At 38.4% G+C, this 12,407-nt stretch overlaps 1 protein-coding gene across 4 annotated transcripts in view; it reads left to right on the top strand.

The window, feature by feature from the left end:
* Positions 1–12,407, top strand: part of LRBA (LPS responsive beige-like anchor protein) — a 552,094-nt gene that overhangs the window by 502,675 nt on the left and 37,012 nt on the right. For 3 of the 4 annotated variants that reach the window (XM_077815359.1, XM_077815360.1, XM_077815363.1), the window contains 3 exons: positions 2,922–3,011; positions 6,344–6,536; positions 9,440–9,502. In XM_077815359.1, the coding sequence (XP_077671485.1) occupies positions 2,922–3,011; positions 6,344–6,536; positions 9,440–9,502 (346 nt within the window). The remainder of the gene's footprint in view (positions 1–2,921; positions 3,012–6,343; positions 6,537–9,439; positions 9,503–12,407) is intronic. The other variant, XM_077815362.1, reaches the window with a different exon arrangement.

The raw sequence follows: 12,407 nt of genomic DNA, 5'->3' as shown, positions 1-12,407 counted from the left end.
CTTTTTGGGTATTTGGAATTTTGTCTCTGGTTGGAGGAGGAAATGTGCCTGGTTCAGTATAGGGGAGCTATCTCTTTGTGAGCTCGTAATCCATAGATCAAGTCTAGTGTGTGCCAGGTTATATGCACGGTCCAGATATTGCCTGGAGTTTGATAGAAGATTTTGGGCCATAGCCTCAGGGAAGTGTGTGTGTGTGGTCGCATGCAGTTTGAGGTCTTCCAGGGCAATGATCCTTGGCAAAGTCACCATCATAATGATCAGCATCTCTGTCCATTCCAACAGGAGACCTTTTGTTTGGAGCTCTGTAGATCAGAGGGATGTAAGTCTGACTTTTTTTTGTTGACATGCAGGTTAAGTGGATATATTCAAATAATGTTTGCAACCCCTGGAGATCCTTTTCTGCATTTTAAGGCTGGATGGGAAGAGGACAGCTGCCCTGCCTGTATTATGGGAGTGTGATATCTTAAGTATCCTGAGAGGATTGTGTGGGTCAACAGTAGATGTATAGTGTTGTCGAACAGAATTTCTGTGTTGCTGAGTGAAGGTGGGAGTCTTAACTGCTATGAGGTCTTGACTGGAGAATAGCTCTTGACCACTGATCTTTCATTGATCAACATATTTTAAAGGTGTGAATTAGTGCAGTTTTGTTCAGTGTGGTGGCTGTAGGTGCAGTGTGCTGCATTAGCAGTAGATATTTTCTTTTCTTTCTTTCTTGGTTTCTGTTTCCAGTACTTTGTGAGGGGAGAGGGGGTTGTGAGTCCTGATGCTGTGCAGGGAGGGTGGTATGTAGTGGCGCCATCCTATTATGGGGTAGCCGTTAAAGGATGCACCAAGAACGTTGGGCGTGACAAAACTCTTTCATCCTTCCTCTGGGCATTGCATGAGGATTGTGATGTGGGAAAGGGCGGAACTTGTGTAGGTCTGTTGTGGAACAATGTAACAGGAAAATGACAGGCCAGAAGCATTTTTCTATCATTTTATCCATTATGAAGCCCATTTTTGTGGGCTTGTACTGTAACTAGTGCTCGCTTCCGGCTAAAAGTCAGAGTACGCTGTTTTGGTTGAAGAACAAATTACTTGTTTTGCATTATATCTGAGACCCTTATCTTTTATAAGGAGTTCATTATTCATATAGGATCTACAGCTTTGTCCTAAATAGTTTCATATGCAAATAATAAGCTGCAGCCAAGGATTGCTTAGCACTGCTCCTACCACTTCCCTTCGGGTTCACCTAAGAGAGCTGCTATCCAAAAAGGTCCAACTTTTCATTTCAGTTGTGAGTACATTCAAACGTAGCATGTCAACCACTAGAGAGTAGGGACTCTAACTGGCTTAGCATGTTGCAGTGTTTGGTCACCAGTTGGCAGATATGTCAATTTGGCTTTGGACTGTGATTGTGTTGTGGCTTGAAAGTGCCCATTGGGTCTCAGCACAAGTGTGTGTGTATATTTTTAAAAGTCAGGTTTTTAAGATATTGAGCTTTAATATGGTTAGGATCAGATTCTGAGACACTTACTCCTTGGGCAATCCCAATGAAATCATTGCACTGGGAGCGTTCAATGAGTAAGGGTATCAGAATCTGTCCCCAGAATATTTGCAACATTTGTTTTAGCTTATTCAAATATATATAAAAAATTATCTTAGCAGTAAGGTCAAATACTTTTGGAATGGCACATTTCTGTTCTATAAGGCTGTCTGTCTAATTAAACCTCAAATCTTCAGAAAGAGCTTCAGGTAGCGTTTATTTTTTTGCTTTTTTTGCTTCTACATTGAGCTATGTCATCTCTCGGAGTAGTAATTTATCCTTATCTGAAATGAATGAACTAGAGAAAATTCACTAGGTGTTGTTCAGCCATCACAGAAATATTAACCAGTGGTTAAAAAATACAAAGTGCCAGGTAAGCAGTAGAAGCATTAAGAGCCTTTTCTGTGGAAGTCAGTGGGGGGTGGTCTTTGTGTGAAGCAACTAGAAAATAGAGGCCTTGAAGAGGATAAACATAACGGCCTAAACATTCAAAGGTGACTACTTTTTTTGGGTGCTTGATTTTTGGGCACTCTGTTTGGATCACTTTAAGGGGCCTGATGTTTCAGAGAATGGGTGCTTCTGAAAATCAGGCTTTAAGGTTTTCAAAATCCATAGTTTCTTTTAGACCAATAGTGTAAACACAGAAAATCTAGATCAACAACGTAGGCAGGCAGAGTTCTTACATCTCAAAATGTTTACTTAAAAGAATAGCAAAGTATGAGGTTGCATTTCCTTTGATTGTTTAAAGTGATTAGGTGTCTAGAGAGAAAGATTCTGGCAATTTAAATAAAATATTTCTTGATGAATATATATGGTAGAACTTATTTAAAGTTTGTGCTGTTTTTTGTCTTCCAGTTCTATCTCCTCTACATTCTTATTGGTTGTTAGTAGTATAATGCACCCTGCAATTAATTTGTCTTCCTTTTTTATGAAAATATATTGAAAAAATACGTGCTGTTACCCTTTTTTGTTGTCTTAATTATTGACATGAAACTGGACGCTTGAAGTTAAACAAAAAGTTGGAGGCTTTCTTAGTACCTGTAAAAGATTAGCTTTTGTTCCTGAAGTATGACGTAAGAAGGATAAGCCAGTGTTAGAAAGGAGAAATGGAGCCAATAAGGAGGGTTACTGATTATAATAGCCAGTTTCTGTTTAATATCACTGAGCAGGATGAGGTTTTGCAGAGTTTCTCATGGAAATAGCATCCACAGTTCTAAAATGATTACCTCATTCTCAGTACCAGTGCCAAGCACTTAGCCCCACAGTGAACACACGGGGTTGATTTTCAACATGAAACAAGCCAGAAGTGTGGAATGACATTTTCAGGTGACAGTTATGGTTCTATTGCCTGTAATTAGCACCTCTTAACATGCAAACCTGCCTGTGCCTTTTCCAGGCTGTTGAAGCTCAAATACGAAGTTTTGGACAGACCCCTACCCAACTACTCATAGAGCCACATCCTCCAAGAAGTTCTGCCATGCAGGTGGTATGTATCATATTAACTCTTTGTGACCCATTCACTTTTGTTTATTTCTGCACTGTTGCTTTAAATGTTCAGATTTTTTTCTTTTTGGGGGGTGTGTGGGCGGTGGGGGGGATTTAAGATTCTGTGCATTGAATTATAAACACAACTTTCTGAGTTATCAGTCATTGCTAGTGTATGCAATGCTTGAATATTATTAATTCACTGGCTGCTAAAAAGGTTGTGCCAATTCACAGTACAGAAACTTATCAGTGTTACCTAAAAACACTTCGTCAGTGTAATTTGCTAATGTGTTAGAACTGGTGGATCCAAATGTTTCAGCATTTCAAGCCCAATCCTGTGAGATTATATTGAGGTGCAAGCATCCACAATTCACTTTGAATATTAATGGAGATGACGGATCTCAGAACCTCTCAGATTGCATTCAGCACCTTATAGGATCTGGGTTTTAGTATCTATGGCCCATATGCTTCTCTTGTTTTCTCTGAATGGAAGGGAGCTTGAACTAGTGGAGTCAGGCTAAATGTTATGGGGAAGACAAGAGCCCCCAGAAGTTGAACCCTGTGTAGAAGATTTATGGGTGGGGAGCGGGAAGGACTGGGAGCCACTATGCTCTGTCATGTAAACCAGCTCCTGAGGTGGATGCCAGGAGCTGGTACCTGGGGAAGGGAGTACCTGAAAATATACATCTCCATGCGTATTTGTGCTGGTGGGAGCCAGCTAAGCTGGAAACAAGGGACTGTCCCAGCCTTTGGAAGATCCCCCAAGAGCTCTGGATTTAGGAGGTGGAGCCTCTACTCTTTTCTCCCAGCCATAACCTTTCCCCTAAAAACTAGGAATTCTTGAGCTGAAACTTGCATAGTGAAGAATTTGTTTTAATGTGTTTTGCAATAACACTAGGATGATAACGTCCAGGCACTGAGTATTAACATGCTTTCTATTTTACCTCTACTTGTTTGTAAATATAATTTTATTAACACAATTAAATTTTATGCCATATGCAGCCTCAGGGTCTAAAATAACTTCATATGTGTCATCATAGAACTCAGAACCTAAGTGTGTTAAATTATATTGTGACAGAATGGACCAAACATTCTATTAACTCATGAGTTTCTATATGTTACATTCCCTTAATGGTCAAAGATGGTCTGTGGTTTTTAAAAATAAGTATAAACAAGGGAATTCTATCTTTTAGGGTCTGTGAAACTTATGTTGTTAGGGTTAAAAAAGTCCCTGAACGGGAAGAGCCTTTAGATAAAATACACACAAAACCATAAAATTTATATATCATGACTTACACTATGTACAATAGGAGCCTAATAGACCTAAAACTTCTTATCCATGAACTACCAGCCTGTGTCTATTGACTTCCTTGTCACTGACTCACAGGTTTAGCTGAATAAATTTGGTGCGGTACCAGGCAGTTTGTGTAATAAGGACTGTACAGTTTCATCAGAGTATAGTACATGATGATGACCCTAGTAAATATTGGGCAACTAATGAAAGGAGTTACATTTCATGAAGTTAATTATATCTAACTTCTCTAGCTGTACATACAGACACTAAGTTGTGGTTCACATTCTTACTTTACCATCTCCTTTGGTTATTAACATATAATTTTACAAACTGTTATTCTAATAATTAAAAAAATAGTGTAAGGCTTCCATGAGGGGAAAAATTGGGATTATAGTGTAGTATATAGGGAGGAGGGCCTTTTTTCCATGACACATAAAAATGCTTTATCATCGTAATCATTGTACTATTCACTGAAGTTTCAATGTTTTTTTCTGTGTGTGTGAATACAGCAGAAATTAAAGCCACCATGTGCAGTTAAGTGCACAAGCCATAATATACACCAGGTGTAGTAATTAGCAGTCACACGAAGGCTGCCTATATGTCTGGTTTTGCTGCTGTTGCTGTATCCCCCTGTGTTTTCACACCATCAGATAGCTGGATTTAATTGAGGCCACATCAGATGAGGCATTACTGACACCTTTAATTGAATGAGCATCCAGGGAGGATTAACTCATAATATTGATTGGCTTTTAGCCACTTGTTCAGAAGGGTGTCTGGGTAGCTTATTAGTTGCTTTTATTTACACCTTTATGCAAAGACTAAATAGGAATTCAGAGTGCAATATGTTTTTCTAAGTACTCTTAATAACTTTTTTAAAAGGCGTGATAATAAAAATGCAAATGTATTTAATTTCTTTTATTAGTTCTGTATAAATATATATTAAATGTATGCACTTACATACACATATATATATGCATATATGTACTGGAACATTGCAGGTAGAAAACAGCCAAGTGTACTGATCAGTATATTTTTATAAAGATATTAATTTAGTTATTGGGAAGAAGAAATACTAAAGGAATATGGATGACAGTGGACAGTACAGTAATAACTCTGTCATCATAGCTTTTACTTTTTTTTGGTGCACCATGTATTAATGAAAACAAACTTGTTAAGTTCAGTTACTTTCTCAGATCTGTAACTGTTTAACATTCAAATTACACGGATTTACCAAATCTGTGAAAATCAATATTTGATTTTAACATTCGCAGTGATCTTGGGGGTCTTAGTTATAAACTTTCTAATTAATTAAATTGAAAACAAAACTATTATATTGATTGGACTAGGGAGAATCTAGATTTATTTCCTCTCTCTGGCTTTTGTAGGAAGCAAAGGTATTTGCAACATAATAGGGTGATGTCTGCGTGATTCTGTCCACTTTATAAATGTTTCCTTTATAATTACATTTAATTATGTTTTGCTTAAAAACAGAGTTATAATTGTCTGTGTATTGCTTAAATCTTATTTCTATACAACATAAATACACACAGTGCGTGCATTTACTGTATGCACATATGTTTTATTTATTTGCTTTTTTTTTTCATTTGGCTTGTCAAAATCTTAGTCTGCCAACTAAATGGAGCCTGGGATGGTCTCTGGGAGCAGGAATTTCTCACTTTCTTGGTTACGGCCTTCTCTGAAATTACTTTTCTTGATGTGCTACCTCTGTAGATATGGAAGATAATGCATTTGCCAGAGACAGGCAATTGGAAACTTTTTAATGGAACCTGCAGCAAACATTGACTTTAGATCATTTCCTTTTCTGCAGTGCTGCTACCTTAATGGCATACATGAAGGATGTCCACGCAAAATAGTTGTTTACACTAGCCTGTTTACTGCTACTTCATTTACTTGCAGCTGCTATTGGTTCTTGCTTATTTTAATTCAGTCTTACTTCTCTTGTTCTGTCCTGTCTTTCTTTCCCCCTCCCTATCTTTTCTTTTCCCATGTGTTTGGGTTCTTGATTGCCCACTCAACAGTATCTCCTCCTGCAGAGTCCATTGATGTTCACAGACCAAGCTCAACAGGATGTTATCATGGTTCTAAAGTTCCCATCCAACTCCCCTGTCACTCATGTAGCAGCCAACACCCAGTCTGGTCTGGCAACTCCTGCTGTGATCACAGTCACTGCCAACAGGCTATTTGCTGTGAACAAGTGGCATAACCTTCCTGGTAAGTAAAGAAATTTTAGCATTAGAAACTGCCACCACCACCAAGTGGTATTTTTCAGTTGGCTTTGTTTCAAAATTGGCAGTAGAAATATTGTAAATTTCTGTTTGCAAATGCTAATCCAGTTCATTGGTACATTGTATTCATTGCAGTTAGACAAAGATGACCTTTCTAAAGTGCAACTGAACACTACAATTCAAAAAAAGAAAAGGAGTACTTGTGGCACCTTAGAGACTAACCAATTTATTTGAGCATAAGCTTTCGTGAGCTACAGCTCAATTCAAGTTCTGCTAAGCCACAAGTTATTCAGGAGAAAGAATTATTTACCAAAGCTAACAGGCAATATCCAAGAAAACATAAGCAACAGGTCACCACTTTATTATCATCATAAATATTTGCAAGCATCCAATAGGCTAAATATATTCCCAACAGTTACTCAGCACAAAGGACTTGTAAAGCACAAGGCAGTGCTGTCCAGTATCTGAGGAACATGGCTCTGGGCCAGCCCTCAATTGTTCCTGATGAGATTTTTGTCCATCTTGGACCTCCTTTTCAGCCCTGTGCCCGGATTATGGAAGAGGGAACCTCTCTAATGTCTGGGAGGTACTGCTGCCACAGAAGAATTCACAACTTTCCTGAGTTGGTCTCTGCTAGCTCCTACTTGTTGGTTATGAAAACCACAACCAGAAATCAAAACTGAAAATATTTAGAATGCCCACATCCCCTGCAACATGGACACCCAAAAAATCCAAAACACTAGACACTTGAAAGTCTTTGCCAATATAAAAAAGAAACAACATATCCGTAAACAAGATCACTCATCTTAATGATCCTTTTTGTAGTTTGTTGGACATTAACATATAGACAGTTCTGTTTTGAATTCCTGTATTTTCTAATCCTTGAGGGGACTCATCCTCATTCCATAATTACAGCAGCCTCAAGCCAGACCCACAAAAGGCAATTCATTTCTGATGGCACTGCAGTAAACTGTTAGCTGGTCAGAGGATTTCTATGAAGAAAAATATAGCTTCTTCCCAAATAGTTTAAATAGAGGACAATCTTTTAATGTTTGGACCAGGGTACTGTCAACATCACTGGTTTCCTGTAAAGAAATTTGGACCCACATCCCTCTGATTACATTTTGAAAAAAGCCAGATGACCCCAATGCTCTTTTCCAGCTGTTGTAAATCACTGATCAACAATGTCCAATTGGAAAACTCTTGGCTTTATTCCAGCACCATTTCACCCACCTAAGAAGCTCTAAAGAAACCAAAAACAAAATATGTTGTCTAAATAGCTGATAAAGACATGACTAAGAACTGTGGATAATACTCTCTGCATTTGGATGGAAAGAATATGACAACAGCCTCCCATGCTACTATATGACCTTAAACATACTTTCAATAGTCAATGGATTAAAAATCTCTACAAGAATGCATAAAATTCAACAGTAATATTCAGGAAAAAATATCTGGTGGATGTTCTAAAATTATAGGAGTTGCTTTGGCTTCTCCATACGTGTGCTAGTTGGTGATCTATTTGCCAGCAACAAATGCCTGCAGACAGCTACCTCCATATTCTGTTCTCCAGAAACGGCAGCACAGTAGGACAGGTTTCTGAGCCACTGTCATTGTATACACCGTGAGGCACTTCAGAAGTGTTCTTTCTGTGTAGGGAGCCGGAGAAAAATCTACACTTCAAAAAATCCTGTGAGAGATAGTACACTGACCACTACTATTGTGGTCTATTGTGGAGTGCCACTTTTGAGGGAGCTGGATATGGCTTCCTGGAATGGGAAGGACCTGAAGTTAGCCTTAGATGTAGTAACCCTTAGATCTAGTAGTAAAATTGTGCTTTGCGTAGGTGTAGGAGGCCAGTACTATAGCTATTCCATATCTCCTACTGTGATCATAGCACCATCCACAGGGAATACTTGCACTATGAGTCATCATGACAAAGCATGTTTAGTTGACAAGTAATCGCTTGTCACTGACTACTATTTAAAATCCCACACCTGCCTCACTCAACCAATCTGGTGGCTTTATCAACCAGTTTATGACATCAGTGTCCAACAAAGCACATCTATACAGGGCTAGAACTGGTACTGTTTCATAAAATATTAATGTTTCATTGCAGCACTGCTGTTGAGTTGCATTTGAACTATGAAATCAATCTGATGTTATTAAGTTTTATAAAGCTTATTCTTTATGAGGTAATCGGAGAAATGAGAGATGTTACACCTATGATTTATCTATTATAGTAGCTTCCAATTCCAAGAGGGTTTGGGGGCTTTTGACTGAAGCTGTGGAAAACTAATGTTGAAGTAAAATCCAGTAGGTAAATGTTCCAGAGACATGCCAGGTGCTTGGACATTTATTCAAAATGTTGGCCTGCAGAATTATTTATTTAGTTTTATTAAAACTTGCAAATAAGTATTTTTCAATAATAGATGAAACATTAAATATTATGTCACTTGGAGATTCTGTCTCCATCACAAACTGAAATTTTTTGAAAGGTCCGTTGTGCTTTGCTGTTCAAAGCAGCCCTTTGAAAAGGGAGGAAAATAGTATTTGCTACAGTCAGCAGATGGTTGTCACATTTTGTTTTCAGTGCTCTTTACCATTTAATTTTGTTTTGTTGCGACATGAGAGGTTGCCAGTAAAGCATCTGCTATCGCTTATGGCTCAGGACCTGAGACGTTGATGAGGGCGCACATTCAGAATAGCACTCATCTAAAATAAATGTTTAATAAGCAGCCCGTGAAAGCGCCTGGAAATTTTTTTATTTAATCAAGAAAGAAACTTGAATGGTTAAACAGTTGCATATAGGGTTTGATTTATCATTTTTATGTGGCCCAACATATGAAAATAATGCTGACTTTTAAAATCTTCTTTCCTGAATTTCAGCTCATCAAGGTGCTGTACAGGACCAGCCATACCAGCTGCCAGTGGAAATCGATCCTCTCATAGGTCTGTCACTTTCCTCTCTCTTTGCGATTCATTAAGCTCTGTATGGTGGCCCTGAAGTGTAGATTACGGTTGTTTTTCACTTGCTGGTTGCTGGGAATGGAATTTTCCTGATAAACCATTTGCATGCAAATTGGAATGCAATGAGCTGTGGCTATGCTGGTATTTCATCAACTCCCCCTCGTTGGTTTGCCTAATTTGAACAGGCCTAGGACGCGCGTCAGTGAAAATTAATATGGATGCTGTAATAATGTGTGATTGAGAATGTGCATGAAGTACTGTCAGGATAATATTGGATCTTTTCATCACTCAGACTTGTTGATGAGCAGGAGCGAGGCATGTTATGATGAATTGGTGCACTGGTAATGTGATGGAGCTCCTTTGCCGAGGAAATTTTCATAATACCAGTGGGGTTCTTAACAGCACTGTGTTGTGAAAAATAAAACTGTGGCGCCAGGGTTTCATCATTAAAGGAGATCAATCCTTTCTTCTTAGACCTGCTGCTCACGCTGAGGGGATTAATGCGTAATTGCAAAGCAGTTCCAAAGTTGAAATCTATTGCCCGGGCAATTCTAGTGTTAAGATATTAGTATTCATCTTTCTAGGGCACTGCAGTCTTTTGGATCACCATCAGTGGTTAAGTGTGTGTGTCTGTGTTGTTAAGGGGGGAGAAAAAGTCTCACTTTCATTTAAATGAATCTTTGTAATAAATGCGTGGTTTATTATAGTGGTGCTTTTCATATTAGCATAGTTGGTTCAGTCGTTTATAGTATAAACCCTTATTTTTGGGTGGGGGGATTGCAATTTGGCTCTAATTCAGCACGGTTTGTAACTTGGCACATGATTCTGCCTTGGAGGCTCCTTAAAAACAAAACAAATTTGAAAAGAAATATTCCCTCATTTTTAATTTGAGAGGCCAATAAATAAATATTATTATTATTTTTAAGCCTTATAATTTCTCTGTTTTTTTTAAACTGACAATTTCAGGCTGATAGTTTATTGAATGAAAACATGAACTGACCAATTATAATTGCATTTAAAAACCAAGTCTGTTTACTTATTTTTAAATTAATTTTTTGCCTGACTCTCCACTATCATGTGCATGGTGGAGTAATAGGATTTGTCTATCAAATAGTTGTTAACTACTTTTAAAAATTAATATGCACAGTAAATGGTTCACAGGAGGTGCACGTTGACCATTCCCTAGTTTTTATTTATAAATGTATAAGTTTTTTCTTATTTATTTATTTATTTATTTGTGCCATTGTTTATCAAAGTAACATAGTGCTCTCCATAGAGCATTTCTAGAGGTTTGTTGTTGTTACTCAGTGAACCCAGAGGAGATCAAGGCCCCATTGTGTTAGGTACTGTACAAACAAACAATAAGCAACAGTCCCTGCTCTGAATTGCTTAACAATAAGAGCATACAAGCCCTCAAAGGGTAGGAAGTGTTATCATTATTTTACAGATGGGGAGCCAAGGCACAAACAGATTAAAGGCCTGATCCAAATCCTTGTAAAGGCAATGGGAGCCTTTAAATGACTTGCTTTAGTCTGCGAAAGAAGTCTGTTTAGTGCCTAAACTACAAGACCATGCTTTATCTCTTCTCAAACGGATCTTCTACAACTCCTCAGATGTCTGAATTTATAATACCCGCAGTGTCCTATACTCAAATGTATAATCTCTTGTATCTCACTTTGGAAGGTTTTGCAGTAGTGGCTTATAATTTATAACTTTAATCACTTGGGCTGAAATTTTCCATCCCAGGTGTCTGTCTAAGGTTGAATTATTTTAGATGACTTCAGCCAAAACAGTTCAGCAGTTTCCAATGAGGAGGCTAGTGAAAAATACATTGTTTTGCCCACGTTAAAAAATTCTGATGACCTGTTCTTTGAAAAGCTCTATTACCCCAATGTTTTGGAGCAGGAGCTTGAAATTTGGCAGGGGTGTGGCCTTTTTGCCATCAATGTGCCGTTCACTATCCACATGAATATCTGCCCAAATTTGGCCAAGTTATAAGCCTTTGAAAAAATCACAGATTGTACATGCTCAGTAGAGACTTCTTAGATTTTAGGAGCTAAATCCCCCTGCCTCAAAATCTGTCTGCAGTGAGCATGATCCAGCCCTAGACATAGTACACAGGATTTTCCCTGCATTCACAGTTTAGGGCTACTGCAGGCCAAGTCAAAGCTAGGTCCAGGCACCTGAACTGAGAGCAGGGAGCCTGTTTTTCCTGTGCTTTCAGTAGCTTGCTGGGTCCAGTCAACATGGAAGAGGAAGCTGCCAATTCAAATGCAGAGGGAGCAAGAGTCAGACTTGCAGGCGGGAGCAGGAGAGGGAGTAGAATTCAAGAAGGATGTTGATAAATTGGAGAGGGTTCAGAGAAGAGCTACAAGAGTAATTAAAGAATTAGAAAACCTGCCTTGTTGTGATAGTCTAGAGCTCAGTCTGTTTAGCCTAACAAGGAGAATGTTATGGGGTGACTTAATTACAGTCTATAAGTATCTACATAGGCAACAAATATTTTATAATGGGCTTGTCAGTCTAGCAAAGAAAAGTTTGATTCAATGTCTGTAAGCTGAAGCTAAACAAATGCAGAATGGAAATAAGACATGCATTTGTAATAGTGAGAATAATTAACCATTGGAACAATTTGTCAGAGGTCATGGTGGATTCTCCAACACTGACAATTTTTAAATCAAGATTGGGTGGTTTTTCTAAAGAGGTGCTCTAGGAATTATTTTGGGGGCAGTTCTGTGGCCAGTGTTATACAGGAGGTTGGACTAGATGATTACCTTGGTGCCTTCTGACCTTGTACAATTAGATATCAAACAAGATGCAAAGAGTGTGGAGTGAGGACGGGGAGGGGCAGCAATAAAATTAGCTTAGTTACATGCATATCAATTTG

The sequence above is a fragment of the Eretmochelys imbricata genome, chromosome 4, assembly GCF_965152235.1.
Source record: "Eretmochelys imbricata isolate rEreImb1 chromosome 4, rEreImb1.hap1, whole genome shotgun sequence".
In the NCBI taxonomy this organism is placed as follows: Eukaryota; Metazoa; Chordata; order Testudines; family Cheloniidae; genus Eretmochelys; species Eretmochelys imbricata.
Note: the sequence above shows the minus strand (reverse complement) of the source record. Positions and strands in the feature narration are given on the sequence as shown.